Source organism: Phallusia mammillata, chromosome 6, assembly GCF_965637545.1.
Source record: "Phallusia mammillata chromosome 6, kaPhaMamm4.hap1.1, whole genome shotgun sequence".
NCBI classification, from domain to species: Eukaryota; Metazoa; Chordata; class Ascidiacea; order Phlebobranchia; family Ascidiidae; genus Phallusia; species Phallusia mammillata.
The window spans coordinates 14,219,334-14,237,230 of record NC_137257.1 but is presented as its reverse complement, the minus strand read 5'-3'; the positions used below and the strand labels follow the sequence as shown (position 1 = coordinate 14,237,230).

At 43.2% G+C, this 17,897-nt stretch overlaps 2 protein-coding genes and 2 pseudogenes across 2 annotated transcripts; 2 read left to right on the top strand and 2 right to left on the bottom strand.

Moving 5' to 3' along the window:
* Window positions 1–2,365: 2,365 nt before the first annotated feature.
* LOC145232124 (uncharacterized) lies at window positions 2,366–4,777 on the top strand (annotated as a pseudogene).
* Window positions 4,778–6,626: 1,849 nt separating this feature from the next.
* LOC145232126 (uncharacterized) lies at window positions 6,627–9,020 on the bottom strand (annotated as a pseudogene).
* A 6,589-nt stretch (window positions 9,021–15,609) lies between these two features.
* LOC145234343 (histone H3-like) lies at window positions 15,610–17,401 on the bottom strand. The gene is made up of 2 exons (XM_080099080.1): window positions 17,261–17,401; window positions 15,610–17,056 (listed from the first exon to the last, which is right to left on the bottom strand). Exons 1-2 carry the CDS (start codon window positions 17,399–17,401, stop codon window positions 16,625–16,627), a joined length of 573 nt encoding a protein of 190 aa, XP_079955206.1. The 3' UTR covers window positions 15,610–16,624.
* LOC145234344 (histone H2A-like) lies at window positions 15,671–16,048 on the top strand. The gene is made up of 2 exons (XM_080099081.1): window positions 15,671–15,751; window positions 15,794–16,048. Exons 1-2 carry the CDS (start codon window positions 15,671–15,673, stop codon window positions 16,046–16,048), a joined length of 336 nt encoding a protein of 111 aa, XP_079955207.1.
* Window positions 17,402–17,897: the final 496 nt, after the last annotated feature.

Genomic DNA, 17,897 nt, shown 5'->3' with positions numbered 1-17,897 from the left:
TTTTATTAACTTCATTTTAAAAGTCTGGTATTTTAGTCTCATTGTTTTTCATGCAGCAGATTCGTAACAGAGTGGTGTTAATTTTAATTGTATTAATTATAGTGTGTACACTTTACTATGCTTTCTGGTGCAGGATTTATATGTTTTTGAACTAATTCATGATTCCATTTTTCAGCTTAACTTTCAAGATAAATGTTTAAAAAGTTACTGCTAGACAAGTCCAACAGTTTTTCTGAAAACATATTTGGTTATCATGTTTTAGTTTATTGACAGTGTTGTCCTAGTAGCAGTACAAAGATTCCAGCTGTGAATTATGATTGTACTGTTTACTCATTTGCTGACATTATCAATAATATTTTGTGTTTTTTATGGTGCTTCTTTGTATTTTTTTATTGTAACCCCAAAGACTAAATTGTAATTAAAATAAATTAAAAACCTAAAATACTTGTTGGAAACTTGAATTAGGTTTGCAAGTACTGCACAGATGGCTAGGGTAAATTTAATTTCAGAACATCAGCTAATGACTGCATAATGTATCAGTTGTCCATAAGTGGAAAGTATTGTACAGATGCTGAACGGGTTTTGAACTATATAACAATGCAGAATAGTTGACAGGAGAAAATTCCAAAAAATGTCCTCTAGTATGTCAGTGCATTAAAATCATAAACGACGTGCAGATAGGTAATAATATAATTTATTCAATTTTTAGTCAGAAGGTGCAGTAAAAAATACCAAATACACATCAAAAACATACTAAATTTAGTTAGCAGACGTGGAAAATAATGTGGTAAAACAAGTGGGGATAAAGGAAAGAATACTTTTTGACAATCATAAACCATTAGTACCAGAAAAAGGTGAAACACAGCAGATAGAGGTTGATATATATGCCGCAGAACTACTGAATCAAAAAGGACTTTATCAAATGCACAACAAAGCAGCACCTATTTTGTTGTAATTATAGACAATACTAGGTACTGCTTAAAGCATATGCATTCCAAACCATTTCTTGCTTGTGGACCAGCAAGGATAGAAAAAATCATATTTTATCACACTGACCAACTTCCAGAACCTATCATCAATGATGACCAGACTTCTGCGTCTTCTCCATTCTAATGCACTAATCTTTGCCAGCTGACAATCAATTAGAAAGTAAGATAAAAGTTGAGACTGATAAGCAACAAACTTTAAAGCCAAATTCCAATGCAAGTCATCATCACACTTCTTTGTATAATCCAACTTTAATGGACCAAACTTTGCCAAGTTTGTTTCCACATTCTCTGAAGGAACCATGACCATCAAATTGCCACCAAAACAAGCTGATAAAAAGCCAGGAAAACACAAATGAATGTTTTAGAGTTCTGAGATTTGAATTTCATTCATTTTGTTGTTTGCTTGTTTTTGCATCGGCAACTGTGAACTGATTCTTCAATAAAGGATGTTGAAATAAAACACTGCTTGCTTTAGTTTTCTATACCCTTGCTTGCCTAACACATGTAATAGACATCCTGTAAGACAAAAGTCTTTAGATATTAGTTGCAATTGCAGCAGTAGAGCACATGAAGACTGTTACATTCAGCCTAAACCATACTCAATAAATCAGTCAACTGCAGTGCAGACCAAGACAAAAGACAAAAAACTCGTACCTCATGTAGTTACAGCATTGCAACTGCGTAGTAAAGTACATGCGGTTACTTACAATACAAGTTGGGGAAAGTCCCGGGTACATGCGATAGATTTAGTATATAGGCTGTGTACATGCTATACATGCTATACATGCTATACATGCTATACATGCTATACATGCGATACATGCGATACATGCGATACTTTATGTTTTAAAGGGGTCCGTGCCTCCTAGGAGATCCAAAAGTGCTTAATTTTCGATAGGTGGCGCAATGGAGCATTCGCGCCAAAATGACGCGAGTGATGAAAAGGAAGAAGTAAAGCTTCATTTTATGTTAAGATATATTTTGGGATGTTTGGATTTTCAATCTAGACGATTGAAGATATTTTTTGAGGTTGCAGTTGTTACGAATAATATTATCAATTTCTTTATTGCACTGTTTTGTCACTCGTTTCGTTTGTTCTTTTGTCACAATATGTTGTTCGTTTCCCATAATATTATTTATTTGTCTATTGCACAGCAATTTCACCATATGATACTTATTTCCATGTGTTGCTAATATTATCACATTTGTTTATTTAGCTATTTCTTCACTGTGTTAACACTAACTTTGTTTGTTGCTTCGTCACTGTATGTTATCTTTTATTTTTATTGTTTTCCATTTTTGCGTTTCGGACGCAACCGTCCTTGTTGCCTTGGCATTCCTGCGCGTGTTCCTAATTAATTACCTCGGGACTTTGCTTAATTTGCCCCAAGAATAACTGCTGTTTTTTCCTCGTGGCTGGCTCCCTAACGTGAGGGCGGTGAATAGGTGATCAGGCAGACTTGGTTGGTCGGCCTTGGTAGAACGTGCTTCTTGGCTTGTGAGATCTTTTACTAATTTGTCTGTTTTCTTATAGTGTTTTTAAAGTGCTACGTTGGCCCGATTGTGTTGTCGAGAACCGTGCTTATTTTACTCCGCTTTTATAATAAGGACAAAGGATATATTGCATATTTTGTTACTGTTTTGCAAAAGAATTAAGAGTAGCGCGCGGTCTAGTTATTGGTTTTACCGGCTAGCCGTTAGAGCAGCGTCCTGAACCTTAGGCGCAGAAATAGTAGCGCTACAAATTGGCGAGCACGCCAGGACGCTGCAGCCGCTCACGACCGCGCGCTTCACTGCCGACCAAGTAAGTTGATTTTATTTTCATGGCTTTGAACGTGTGTATGAACCCGCCCCGATTTATGATCGGTGATGATTTTAATAGTTTTAGTGAAGTTTTTAATTCGTATTGTGCATGCGTGAAAGCGACAGAAGAAGTCAAAAAACATTTACTGCTTACGCACGTCGACAAAGATTTTTTTGTGGGACTTAACTGATGGCTCTAACGTATATAAGTACTCTTTTGACGAATTGGTATCCAAAGCAAAAGAACATGATTTTAACCACGGCCAAGTGCTGCGCCACGATCTTATGGATAGGGTACAACAACCAAACGAATCCCCACGGGCCTTCGTATATGCACTGCAATCACTGGCCGATAGAGGGTACCCTAAGGCAGAAGACGCCAACGTTAAGAACGAAGTGCTATTTCTGGCGCTTGTCAAGGGTCTATCTGACCGGAGTTTGGCAACTGATGTAGTGCGCAACGTAAAGACTCGAGAATTTGTCGCCGCAGCTAAGATGGTCATACGTGCAGGGGCCAGAGACCCTTTGGTGTGTTTTCCAGTTTCAGGGTTGGAAAAGCGACAGGAGATCCACGAGGTCCGAGATACTCTTCAGCGGATTGACGCCAACCTCCAGCAGTGTATGTCGTCGTTCAGACGCGAGTTAGACGTCATGCGCTCGGACATTTACCAGTTTCGGGCCGACGTATGTACGAAAGCTAAAGGGTACAATCGCACTGCACCAACAAGCAACGGTAGGCCTACCATACGTAAATGTTTTGCATGTGGTTCGCAAGGACATCTGGTTCGAAATTGTACATTGGCGAGGCTGTGCAGACAAACAAGCAAAGAATTTGTCTCAGTTGTTCGAAGCACGACGAGGCCCCGTGCAACGTGGTCCCGGGTAGGAAAAAAGCCGAAGAACACGAAGTCAAATAATCAGTACGGCCCGGAAAAGGGCAGCATTAGTGAGACGCTCTACCGGTCCGAAACCAATCAAGTCACAAACGGTAACCCGGAACGCCGGTGCAGAGTTGAACCACATAGGGTTGACGACGTGGTGTGGTTAAGAAATCCTGCTGTACCAGTCGGGGCTCGGCGCAAGGTCCATATGTCATTGAAAGGTCCCTTTCGCGTTACCGACGTCAAGCCACTAGCGCACTACGTCATGAGAGACGCCGCTGGCCGACAGGAAACGGTCCATTGTAATAGACTGGTGTCCAGCAGTGCCAAGTGGGAGGACGACGATGGACGGGACCGACACAAACCGGTAGAGCAAAGGATCGCCTTGCCTATCGTACCATGCTCCGTAACGCTGCCGATTACGGGAGAAGCACAAGGTGACATACCGATAAAGTTCGGTGACAATTCGCCTGATGACGTCCCTGGTGCGAGTCGTCTTAGGGCACGCACGCAAAGAACACATTGTACGAAACAATGTTTTGTTGCCCGGGAGTGCAACGACGCGGGAAGGGGGGGGGTGTTACGAATAATATTATCAATTTCTTTATTGCACTGTTTTGTCACTCGTTTCGTTTGTTCTTTTGTCACAATATGTTGTTCGTTTCCCATAATATTATTTATTTGTCTATTGCACAGCAATTTCACCATATGATACTTATTTCCATGTGTTGCTAATATTATCACCTTTGTTTATTTAGCTATTTCTTCACTGTGTTAACACTAACTTTGTTTGTTGCTTCGTCACTGTATGTTATCTTTTATTTTTATTGTTTTCCATTTTTGCGTTTCGGACGCAACCGTCCTTGTTGCCTTGGCATTCCTGCGCGTGTCCCTAATTAATTACCTCGGGACTTTGCTTAATTTGCCCCAAGAATAACTGCTGTTTTTTCCTCGTGGCTGGCTCCCTAACGTGAGGGCGGTGAATAGGTGATCAGGCAGACTTGGTTGGTCGGCCTTGGTAGAACGTGCTTCTTGGTTTGTGAGATCTTTTACTAGATAACCGTGCTTATTTTACTGCGCTTTTATAATAAGGACAAAGGATATATTGCATATTTTGTTACTGTTTTGCAAAAGAATTAAGAGTAGCGCGCGGTCTAGTTATTGGTTTTACCGGCTAGCCGTTAGAGCAGCGTCCTCAACCTTAGGCGCAGAAATAGTAGCGCTACACAGTCAATGGGTGTAGTGGAAAAAATGTTGTGCTAAAATAAGTTGTATAAGAATTAATATCATAAGTAAAAGTTGTAAATTTGAAAAATATAAGTTAAAAATGTATGCAACGAAACCACGTACGTTTCAGTGAAAGTGGAGGATGTAATCCAACCAGTTATGACTCCATGCAACGAAACTGCGTATGTTTTTGTTATTTTTTTGCTTTTCTAAGATCTAACTTTAAAATAACTTACATCGGTTGCAGAGAAAAGCATGAATTTGATTTTGCAACAAGTCAAATTGAAAAGGTATGTGATAATTTCCGGCAGATGAAAGAGGTGGCCTCTCAGCATTCGTACATGCTAACCATGTTTGAAGTAATTATGTTTCCAGCCCACAAGGTATTAAACTTGAAATATAAATCTTCATAAAGTCAATAGAGCGCTCCTTTTTCAAACTGTCCAAACTATAATATTAAAAACTATATGATATTTATAACCCAATAAATTTGTAGTTATTAAAAAATGTTAGTTTTTTGCAAATAAAGTTCTTTTATTGACTTACATTTAACAATTTGACCAAGAATGATTCTTTCTTGATGTAGAACAATTCACAATTCAGACGTAAGATAGCAAGCAAACATATTAAAGAAGCAAATCAAACCGGAAAGCTGTCCCAACAGATTGCTTTTTTTATAAATTTAAAAAAAAAGTCCAAGTGAAATGGTTTGACATGTGTCCTTTGTATACTGTGAATAATTTCTAATTACCCTAAAATCCTTTAAATTTTGTGCAAGGTTAATCTGCCTGCGGAACAAGTATGCAAGCATACAAATTTGAAGGTTCATGTTTAATTTATTTTCAGGAAGTTTCATAAATTAATCATTACATTACTTACAGTGGGTTTCTACGTATGAAGAAGCTGAAAAGGCAGTTAAAGAGTTTGAAATTTCAACCGTAACCAAATTTAATGTGTACTCAAAAAAGTTCCATGGTATGTTTATTGTTGATAATTTTGTCAACAGATTAAGTATGAAATGCAGTAGTAAATATTTATATGTATAAAAGTGGTAATGTTTCAATTTTATACACAGATATCTCAAAAGGTTATGTACACTGGGGAAAAGATTTAGTCCCATATGTTATTGTACAAAGTGTGTGGCTGGAGTTACAACAAGGAACGAAATGATAAACGCAAGCCATGTATTCCCAATCAGGTATAATGGTGTCTCATGGCTCAATCTACAAGCAAGGTTTTTAAAATAGCATTGTTGTCGTTTATAGTTACTTGACCATCCCAATCCTGCCCAAAAAAGATGTGTATTCAAGGTACAAAAAATGCAATTGCGAAGCAAAAATATTTATACAGGAAGTGCTGAGATTTCCCCAATTTAGTGTAAGTATATTAATGCTTTATCAGTATGATATAAATGCTATTCACAGGATCTGTCCCTCTAATAGTAGGCATGTTAATATCCACGATCACTGAGTCAAAATTCTTTCAGTAAATGATTAATTAAGAAGCAAATGCTTCTGACTCAAAATCAGTAGACACTGGGTTGGTATATTCGAGAGATATATATTTCACCTATTCAGGCATCGTCCGTCTCTAAAAACTGCAAACAACGAAGGTAAATTAAAGGAGAACAGATGTAAAAGCATACAAAATAATATAGTAAAAAACTTAAAACACTAAAAGCATTTATATCTAGTTTGGTTAACACAGTCTACACGAGCACAAAAGCGTAAATGTAACAAGGACGAAAAACAGACGCAACGGCGGAAAAAAGGAGAAAAGGTGAGAGGCGTAAAACGGAAAAAGATAACGTCAACAGACACGCGCAAGATTAGAAATAAAACTGCGGATCAGCGCAATCTAGGTAAAACCATTTTTTGAATATTGATGGTGGCCTGTGTTTTTAAGCCACTTGGCTTCACATGCATCCAGGTCTTTAGGTGCCGGCTGCTGTAGAAACGTTACGCTAAAACATTGTGCTATGTCGGGGTGTGTTGAAAAAACTGCTGTGTGTTTTGTGGCGTAGTGGTGCAATAATGCTGCCAGACATGGGGTCGAATACACGCGTCCTGTATTCGAATACTTTACGAATACCTGCATGACTGTATTCGAATTGATGAATTGTTGACCAAACTACAACGACAAGTAATTCGAATACTATTCGAATAAACCAAGGCATGTATTCGTATTCATGAATTCTACGCACTTTTTAAAGTTCGGCAATTCGAATTGTATTCGAATAATGCGAGTCAGGTATTCGCATTCACGAATTGTTTCGTAATGTTAAGGTGGCAGCAATTCGAATTGTATTCGAATAAAGCATGTTAAGTATTAGTATTCATGAATAGTTGACCAAAAAACAACAACGTGTAATTCGAATAAACCCCAAGCGTGTATTCGTATTCATGAATACTTACTTTTTGAGATGAAGCAATCCGAATTGTATTCGAATTAATAGTTCTAGTTATTTGTATTCACGAATTGTTCAGTTGTTGTAAGAAGCAAACAATTCGAATAACATTCGAATGCACCGATTTGGATATTTGTAGTTGCGGAAAATAAAAGAAATAAAATGCCCCGAAACTTAAAAGGTATTCGATCAAAAAGTAACATGGGTTTATGAATTGCAAATTTATTGGTAAAAATGTAAATCAACGAGCTTTTTTGCCACATTAGCTTGACTGATTTAAGTCTCCGTTATAAAAACTTCACCAAATTTACGTGAAATGTTTGCTTCATGAACACGCTACACCTGTCATGTGCTGAGAACAACCCAATGTTGTAAGCTTTGTAACACAATTCCATTTATGTAACGTCACAATTAAACTTCTATATGTCATTGTTTCGTAACATAAACAAAAACTTGTCAAATCAGGTCACATTCACTGCCAATTTGAATTGTATTCGAATCTATTTGGCAAAAATATGTAGCAAAATATTCTCGACTACTTCTAGTCTGGAGGTAATCGACAATTCGAATTGTATTCGTAAAAATGTAGTCATGTATTCGATTTTACGTATCTTACGTTGCCAAAGGCTGACAACAATTCGAATGGCATTCGTACAAATGTAGTCATGTATTCGATTTTACGAATTGTTACCTTGCCAAAGGCCGACAACAATTCGAATTGTCTTCGTAAAAAATATCGTGTATTCGAATTTGCAAATTCTTAGGTTGGCAAAAACCTACAATTCGAATTGTATTCGAATAAATTTACTCAAGTTTTTGTATTCATGAATTGTTGGTTCAAAAGTTAACTTCAGCTATTCGAATTGTATTCATGCACTATCGAACGAAAGCCAAAATCATTCGAATACAGCACGAAGGTGCCAAAACCTGTGTAGGAATGACGAATACGAATTGCCCCATGTCTGAATGCTGCATTGTCATTTTCCTCATTTACTTTGTGTTCTTTCCATGTGGATCTGTGATGTGTCCAACGGGTGCTAAACCGGTTTTTTGTTTGTCCAATGTATTGTGCGCTGCATATGTTGCAAGTAGCCGCATATATGCCGTAGCACTTGCAGTCCAGGTCTTGTTTCAATTCTAAAACTTGTCCGTGTGTTGTGAATTTGCGCTGTTTATAAACCATGCTCTTATGACTGCCATGATTGCCACACAAAGCACACTTTTCGCAAGGGCGCGACTGGCCGACGGGCTATTGTGGTGCATGGGCCAAGCTTCTGTAATTAGTCAGAAGGTTCCCCAGGGTACTTGCTCTTTTATAAACTACAGTCGCGGAAAGTTGTAAGTCCCTTTCCTTAGCTGCCTGTGGGAAAGCTGTACCCCAAGCTATCCTTGGTTTGCTGGATCGACAAGTTGGTGACGCGAACCGTTTCATCCAAGTTTTCGAAACACTTAAACACTGTTCTGTAATGCGTTCGGGAAACGCAGATCTTTGGCACTTTTCCCTGAGTCGTTCCAGACTGGTGAAATAGTCTTTGTCCAACTCATTCAGCCTTCTTAATCTACTGGCCTCACCCAACACAATGCCCCGAAATACATGTGAAGGGTGATGGGAAGTTCCGTGCAGGAAGCAACGGTGTTTGCTTGTTTCTTTCACGTGGTCTTTGGTGACGAAATGTAACTTTGTAACACTTGAATAGCAGTGCAAAACATCAAGAAATTCCACACTCTCTTTCCAATCTCTATTGGAAAATTCCCGAAATGTTAGCTTTAATCCGGATTTGTGAAAAGCAGCTTGCAACGCTGACTTTATTTCTTTGGTGGCTTCCCGTGACGATACAAGAACAAAATACGTCAACAAAAAAAGGGAGAGACAGAGAGTTAATAGTTTACAAGTGTGGGTGGGTACAATAGGTGGTTGTTTAACGTATCTTTCTGTATAGATTAAGAAGGGTATAAATTAGAATAGTGTGCGCGTAGTGTAACTTGAGGGGAATAAAGGTATATAAAAATAATAATCAATAAATAAAGGATACGAGGAAAGGTCAGATACATGGAAGTCGTACACACAGCAAAGAAGTAAACAAAGACGATAGAAAAATAAAGAAAAAGGGAATTTTAAAGCTAGAAATAGTAGTAGCGGCGTAAAGTAAACAAAGACAATAGAAAACATACGAGGGGAATTTTAAGGATAGAAATAGTGGCTACGGCGTAAAGTAAACAAAGACAATAGAAAACTTACGAGGGGAATTTTAAAGATAGAAATAGTGGATACAGCGAAAGGTAAACAACGACAATAGAAAACATACGATGAGATTTTAAATATAGAGATAGTAAATAGGGCGAAAAATAAACAAACACAATAGAGATCATACAAGGGGATTTTTTTACGCAAAGAGAAATGTAAACAAAGGCGGTAGAATTCTAAAGAAAATACGGGGATATTTTTTTAATTTAACACGAAAGGAAGAAACACAGAGGCAGTACATAACAAGGCTGTTTTACGTGTGCAAACAGGAGAAAAAACACATTCAATCGCAGAGAAGTGCCCAAAGGCGCAAAAATACACAAAGGCGAAAAACAACTACACAAAGTGGAGATAGGCGTATAGCACAATTTCTTGTTATACAAAGTGCTACACGCAATAGAAGGGATAAGAGTCTTGTTTTCATATAAATGGGAGGACCAAAAGCCGTATGGTATATTTACACGCGGATTTGCAAAAACACGTAAAGAATAGATTTATGCAAAATGGATTTTTGGGATACGCAATATAAATACAATAAATAGTGCATGAAACTTGTGTTGAAGCACAGGAAAGGTTCTGGGGCTTGGCGGGACAGTTAATTCTTTATTATTTTATATTTTTATCAAATTGATAGCTTTAACGGCGTTGGCCATGACCTCCAAGTGGATAGAGTTTGGCCTGTTCCGCTGGATAGAAAGTTTAGAGTGTAAAGATCGGATTAGGGATCGGGCTAGGTCTTTGTCAAGTGTGGGGCTGATGGAGTGGGTTTCGGCTTTTATTTTGTTACGGGTTTTCCATATCGCATGGGAGAGGGTTGAATTCAGTAGGGATATAAGTGTGTGTTCGGATGCTGAAGGGTGGTCGGGTTTAATAAATTCATAGTGGGAGGGGGTGTCAAAGTAGGTGGTTGGATTTCCGGTTGTTTTGGTGAAGATTTTTTTTGCAAGGGTGAGGAGGCTTTGTATTTGGGGGCAGGTGTGGAAAAGGTGGTCGTAGGTTTCGAAATGGGTGTTGCAAAGGTAGCAGTTTGTGTCCTTGTCAAGAAAGAATATGGTGAATTTACAGTGTAGGGGTAGGGTTTTTTGTTTCAGTCGGTAGTTGAAGGTTTTAATGTAGTTGGGGTGAATTGGGTGGTGGATGAGGGACCAATCGGTGGGATTCGTGGGGTCGGGGTCAGGGTTGACTAATCTAGTGTAGAGTGGTTTGGATTTTGGGGATAACAGTTCGGATTGTGTTGGGTTCAGTTTTGCAAGTAGCGACAAAGTGGTCTGGTAAAAGGGGGAAGGTAGTTTCTGGTGCGGAGGTTAAAAAGTCTGGAGATGGGGTGTCCAACGTGGTACTCGAGTAGGGAAAGCTGGGGTGTTGTCGGGGTATCAAAAATTCTGTGCAATAGGTATTTCCGTAGGGGTGCAAGAAAAAAAATGTCTGTGTATAAGGGAATGTTGGCGACGTCGTAACCACCAAGGTCACGACGTGCGGATAGGGTTTTTATTGGGAGGGGAGGATTTGGGTAGGCTGAAATGAAGTCTACCACAATGCCATCGACTGTTTCTCGCTGCGTGGGTGGAAGTGGGTAGGTTCGTGCCAGGTATGAGAGTTTGGGGAGAAGCAGGGTTTTGGTTAAAATGCTCTTGGCGTCGTAGGTGAGGAAAGGGTGTTTGAGGGACGTGGAGGTTTCTTTAAGGGAGCAGATGGCGTTTCTCCATGCTGCGGTGATGGATTTGGGGTGGCCGATGGGAATGTTGAGAGGGGTGATTACAGTCGGGTTCCAGTTGATATCGGGGAGGTTTGGAGAGTTTGGGGGGCAGAGGGTAGCAATCGCCTGGGTTTTGGTGGGGTTTAGGGCTAAGCCGGTAATCAGGGTGAAACGGGATATTAATTGAAAGGATGTTTCTAGGGAATGGGAGCCGGCCACCGCAAGGGTGACGTCGTCCGCAAAGGCGATTGCTTTTGGTGTGTTTCGACAAGGGGCTGGGACAGGTGATATCGAAGGGTGGTTTTGGATGGCAGCGAGTAATGGGTCGATGGCAATCAGGAAGAGGGTCAAGCTCAGCGGGTCGCCTTGCCGGCCACCTCTCCTGATCGGGAAGCCCGTTGTGGCAAAACCATTGAGTAAGCGGTGGTCTGCAGAGAAAGAATGTAATTGACAAAGGTAGGGGGAAAACGTTTTCGGGTAAGTTGTAATTTTAACCAGGTGTAGGAAATGGAGTCAAAGGCTTTTTCGAAGTCGAGCGAAACAAAAAAAGGAATCAGAGGAACAGGATATGGCTTCATGAAATAGGTCGCGGAGGAGGGTTGTGGCGTCGGAAGTGGTCGAATTGGGTTGTGCAAATTGGTTTTGGGAAATTATCTGGGAAAGGAAGGGTTTGATGCGGAGGTTTAGGGTTTTTTGTAGTATTTTTAGGTCGGCGTTCAGGAGGGATATGGGGCGGTAGTTTGTGAGGAGGGATGGGTTGTTCTTCTTATGGATTAGGGTGAGGTGTCCAAGGTTGAATTCTAAAGGGGTATAGGCGTTGAGGTACGCATAGTCCAGGGCTCGGGTGAGGTCAGCCCCGATTAGGTCCCAGTAGAGCGAGTAAAACTCGACACTGAGACCGTCGGGACCCGGGGTTTTGCCGTTTGGGAAAAGGGATATGGTAGTTTTTATTTCGGTTTTCGATAATGGTTGGGATAGGAATTGGGTTTGGTCTTCCGGTATGGGGTTAAGTGGTTGTTTCAAAAAGATATTGTCCGGGGGTGGGATAGGTTTGTTTTGGTCCGAGTAGAGGTCTGTAAAAAAGCGGTGAGTATGGGAAAGCATTTCCTTGGGTGTGGTGAGGGGAAGTCCAAGGTCGTTTTCCAGTTCGGTTATCGGGGGGTGTCGTTTGGAGGGGAGGAGTTGTGAGTAAAGGGTTTTGTCTGCCATGTGTTTGAAATGGGGGTCAGAAGCGAGGGATTTAATTAGATGGGATCGGGCGGTGTCGAGGTGGAGAGTTGCGAGGGATTTTTTTACAGCAAGGAAGGTTTTGTAGTTTTCAGAGGAAGGGTCGTCGTTGAGGGTTTGCCGAAGGGTGTTAAGTTGGGTCTGGAGGTTGTGGGTATGGGTACGCTGTTCTTGGGCAATTCGTTTTGAGTGGGTTTGGATAAGTTTTTTGAATTTTACTTTAAGGGTCAACCAGAAGTCCAAGGGATTGGGGTGGAATGGGGCAAGGGTTTTCCATACGGGGTAGAGTTGTCGGAGGTGTTTTTGGAAGTGAGGATCGTGAAGGGTGTTGACGTTGTTTTTCCAAGTGCCTCTGCCCCTGGGTGGGGCAGAGACTAGGTTCAGGGTGAGGATTACAAGGTCGTGGTCTGAAAGGGATGTTGGGAGGAAGGTGTGTTGTTTTGGGGTGAGGGCTGGAGATATGTAAATGCGGTCGATTCGGGATTGGGTGTTAGGTGCTCGACGGGTGAATTGGCGTAAGGTGGGGTGGAGTAACCGAAAAGAGTCCTGCAGGTGAAAGGTTGTTAGAAGGTTCTGTAGAGTTTTATTAGGAGGGTGGGTATGGCTGGGGGGATATCTGTCAAGAGAGGGTTTTTCTACACAGTTGAAGTCGCCGGTTAGGATGATAGGGTGAGGTGAATTAATGTAAGGGTACAGGGAGTCGAAAAAGGTGTTGCGGGCTTGATGATTTTTACTGCCGGAGGGTGCATAAATGTTTACGATATGGATGGTGTGGGTTCGGGTAGATATGTCGGTCGTAATAATACGACCGGTGGAGTCGGAAATAGAATTTAGAATGGAAATACTAGAGGAGTTTAGAAGAACTGCGACACCGCCGCTGGCGGAGCCTTTGTGCGGTGCCGAGTTTAAGAGGATGGGGCCGGAAGTCCATTCGGACTTCCACAGGGATTCGGTTTGGGGGGTAGAGTGGGTTTCTTGGAGGCAAAAAAGGTCAAAGTTTAAAGAGGACAGATGACGGAACAGGGCGTGGCGTTTGGAGGCCTGGCCTATGCCGTTTACATTCAGCGTACAGATTTTTAGAAAACTGGTCGGCGCCATTTTAACGTTTGAATGAAAAGGGGAACCATAAGGTAACACAGTTTTTTAAAAAAAATGTGGCGTTAAAATCTGACGGTATGCGAGCTTTGCATGAGCAGAGAATTCGTTCATCGCGCGCTAAATTATAACAATTTCCGCAAGTGCATTGTATTAGCAGTCTTTTACACTTTTTATTAGTACACTGCGATGGGCTTTTATAGTTCTGTTCTGTGGCGTAAGTGCCACATTTGCACTTAATGTGCATTGTGCCGCACAAACAACGCATGTTTCTACCTTCGTATGCTGTAAGGCAGCAATTTGTCCGGTTCTTCGGCGGTGTCGCTGCTGGTCGTTTCCTCCTCCGGACGATCTTGTATCCTTCCTCCTGTGGGGTGATGATCTCCTCTGGAAGCGATGTGTCCGGAAGGGAGACGACCCCTTCCTCATTTCCTTGGGTAATCCTGGGTGTTGAGGTCGTGGGCGCACTTGGCGCAGGCCCAGGAGAACCGGCTTGCTCAACCATATTTGGGAGCTTCGACCGCGGACTCCTGGGGTTGGTAGTTGGACCACCGACTCGCTTAACCTTTTCAGGGAGCACCTGTCGCGAGGTCAATGGAGAGGCCGACGTTGTTGTCTCCTCCTCGTTGTTCTTCTTCTGAACACCGACTCGCTCGACCTGATCAGGGAGCACCTGTCGCGAGGTCGATGAAGGGGCTGACGTTGTTGTCTCCTCCTCCTTCTTGTTCTTCTTCTGACCACCGACTCGCTCGACCTGATCAGGGAGCACCTGTCGCGAGGTCTGGGGAGGGGATGTTGTTGCGATCTCCTCCGTATCCTTCTTCTGACCTCCGACTCGCTCGACCTGATCAGGGAGCACCTGTCGCGAGGTCTGGGGAGGGGATGTTGTTGCGATCTCCTCCGTTTCCGTGGCTAGACCACCGAGTCGCTCAACCTGACCAGGGAGCACCTGTCGCGAGGTCTGGGGAGGGGATGTTGTTCCGATCTCCTCCGGTGCTTCAGCTGGAACATCAGGCTGTTCTTGGGTTTGCTGTGCCTGACGCTCCAGCAGCGACGAGCATTCCTCCTTCTTATGGCCTACGATCTGACAATAGGCACAAGCCCGTGGTTGGCCAGTGTAGAACATTAACACTGACCACTTTCCTAGAAAGATGCTTTCTGGGATGGGGTTTTCCGCGAGAACGGATCTCTTCATAAAGAAAGCCCGTTTCCCCCAGAGACTTGCTCATCGGGTCTTTAACTCTGTAAGAACGCTCGACTGGAGCGTACGTTCTGTCCAAATAATCCACGATTTCTCGCATATCAATCCCTGGGGGACAGCGAGACATGACAACCTTCACTAGATTGTCAGCGTAGGCTGTGGCGTAATCCGCCCTTTGGCTGTTGGTCAGAGCGACCGCTAGATCTTTGGCCTTCGCCTCCGTGCTACAATAAAAAGTAACTCGGCCCTTCGGCAGTTGAATGATGCCGTCCAAGTCGGCTCGAAAATTGAACCTGATAGCCCGTAAAACTTCGTAAATCTCCTGTCTTTTCAGGCCAGGGTTAAAGCGGGCTTCCACCTCGACATTTCGGTCGAAAGCGAAAGGCTCTTGACCTTCATTTGCAGTGGTGGCTGTGGGAGCCAAACTCTTCTTTGTGGCGGCAGCGTAGGACATACTGGGCTGCTGTAAAAGCCACAACAAGAACTAACCTCAAACAAAGAAAAGGCTGCACCAACCGGTGTGAAGTTGCACGAACCCGTGTGAAAGCGGGAAACAGCAACAAGCGGCTTCTCTAAACAAAGAAAACCTTCCTCGAACCGCTTGCAAGCGGACAAGAACAATGAAATTTCTGGGGAAACTTGTAAACAAGTTACCCACATGAAACTAACAAAAGCTGCCTCAAATCCAAAACTGAAAACAAGGCTGCAGGGTAGTCCTGAAAAGGACTGTTTATGTGTGTTCAATTCACCCAGAAAAAAGTGAAGAGAACGTACTATCTAAACAAAAATGTTACAAGAACAAACTCGTCTGGTCAGTAAAAGAATCGAAATCTATCAATAGCCTTTACTGTATCCTGATGATGTGTTCGATGATAACGTTGCTGTTTCCGTTGTGGTATATGTCAGGACGTGGTAAAGGTGGCGGTAAGTCCAAAGCAAAGCCCAAAAGCCGATCGTCGCGCGCTGGTCTGCAGTTTCCAGTCGGTCGTGTGCACAGGCTTTTGCGCAACGGTAACTACTAGGACCGGGTGGGAGCTGGCGCGCCCGTCTATCTGGCCGCAGTGCTCGAATACCTAAGCGCCGAGGTTCTCGAGTTGGCCGGCAACGCAGCCCGCGACAACAAGAAGACCCGCATCATCCCGCGCCACCTGCAGTTGGCCATCCGCAACGACGAGGAGCTGAACAAGCTGCTCAGCGGAGTCACCGTTGCGCAGGGCGGCGTCCTGCCCAATATCCAGGCCGTCCTTCTGCCAAAGAAGACCTCCAAGAAAGCCTAAATCGTCGCCCCTGTCTCGTACGTGGTGCAAACCGAAAAACGGCTCTTTTCAGAGCCACCCGAATTTTTCGCAAAAGAGATTTCAAGATGGCCGCCCCCCCCGCTGCGGCCCGGGACCGTGCATTGCTCGCCCCGAACGAATGTCTTCCTTGTAGCCTTTGCCCAATTTTTGCGATGGCAAACTATTTCGACCAATTGAAACCGCATTCCAATTTCACAACACAGCCCTACATGACGTCACTGTGCACCCTGTTGCCTTTGTCGTCGAGTTCGACCAGGGCTCCGGCTCCGGGCGAAACGAGCCTTTAATGTGCGTCATTCATGCTCCAGCGAGCAACTGTCCTCGCGCAATTGAATTTCACCCAACGAAACGAAATGCCATTTCGAAACACGGCAAAAGAGACTAGCCGGCGGCGGCCATGTTCCTGTTTTTGCCGCGCACATCGCAGGCAAGCGTTTACTTACGCTGTAAAAAAAATGGCACGACGCGCCGGCCCCCGAAACAAGTCAAGTATCTCTTTCGCAAGGGTTTAGGTGGCTCTGAAAAGAGCCGTTTTGGTTGTTGGTGTGCCGCTTCTTACGCGCGCTCCCCGCGGATGCGGCGTGCGAGCTGGATGTCCTTTGGCATGATGGTGACGCGCTTGGCGTGGATCGCGCACAAGTTGGTGTCCTCGAAGAGGCCGACCAGGTAGGCCTCGCTGGCCTCCTGCAGAGCCATCACGGCGCTGCTCTGGAAGCGCAGGTCGGTCTTGAAGTCCTGAGCGATCTCGCGTACCAGCCGCTGGAAGGGCAGCTTGCGGATGAGAAGCTCGGTCGACTTCTGGTAACGCCTGATCTCACGGAGGGCCACAGTTCCTGGCCTGTACCGATGGGGCTTCTTCACGCCCCCGGTAGCCGGCGCGCTCTTGCGAGCGGCCTTGGTGGCCAGTTGCTTACGTGGCGCCTTGCCTCCGGTTGACTTGCGAGCTGTTTGCTTGGTTTTTTTTTGTCCGCAGGGACTCAGAGAGACCTAGCGAATTTTCGGGTAATAGCAATTGCCACACCCTTGCTATGGTCTTGTTGTCATCATGCCCTGTTTTGTTTTTATTTGTGTCACATTAGATCGCACAATAAAGGGAAAACTCAGCATAAGGTGGCGCGTTGGTCCGATTTACAGGTGGTTTCAAGGACACTGATTCTGTGTATAATTTGACACAGATAGTGTGTAATTTACCCATGGAGCGTGCAACAGAAGGAACACAAAAGAGGAAAAGGCACAGAAGTCAATATGTTTCGCGCAAAATATATAACGAGTAAAGGCGTAAGTAAAGTTAATAAGAGACACTACATCATACGCAAAAGAACAAGTTGTCATAGGTACAACAAGTTTAGGGAAGCCGGTGTAGGACACAGATAGTATGTGTTTCGGAAGTTGCGTGGTGCGTGCGACGGAAGAGTCGCAAAAACAGGGAAGAACGCTTGACTCAAATTAGTTATGTGTAGAACATAAGGCGAGTGATATCGTAAGTAAAGTTAAAAAAGGACCCTAAATCATAAGCAAACAAGAGAAAAAAAAAGTTGTCACAGGTACAAAAAGTTAAAGGGAGCCTAAATCTATATGTAATTGGACACATATAGTGTGCATGCAGGTTTTTTAGATGGGGTCACAGTTCTCCATTTCTTGGATGGCTACGAGATTCAAATCTTTGTAGTTCTGACAGGAACGTATCCTTTCTGTGTGGAGTCGGTAGTTGAGTGATCTTTTAATTGTTCTTATCAGATTCTCTTTTGCTTCTTGTTGACTCGTTGGTTTGTCTTTGGATTTATTTCGTGTTTTCCAAATTGCGTGTAGAAGTGAGGTGTTTAGGACC

Excerpts from the sequence above, each read along its gene's own strand:
- LOC145234344 (XM_080099081.1), top strand. The coding sequence starts at position 15,671 with ATGTCAGGACGTGGTAAAGGTGGCGGTAAGTCCAAAGCAAAGCCCAAA. Across the intron at positions 15,752-15,793 it reads GCGCTGGTCTGCAGTTTCCA|GACCGGGTGGGAGCTGGCGC; the intron begins GTCGGTCGTGTG and ends GGTAACTACTAG.
- LOC145234343 (XM_080099080.1), bottom strand. The coding sequence starts at position 17,401 with ATGACAACTTGTTCTTTTGCGTATGATGTAGTGTCTCTTATTAACTTT. Across the intron at positions 17,057-17,260 it reads TTCTGTTGCACGCTCCATGG|GTCTCTCTGAGTCCCTGCGG; the intron begins GTAAATTACACA and ends AAAATTCGCTAG.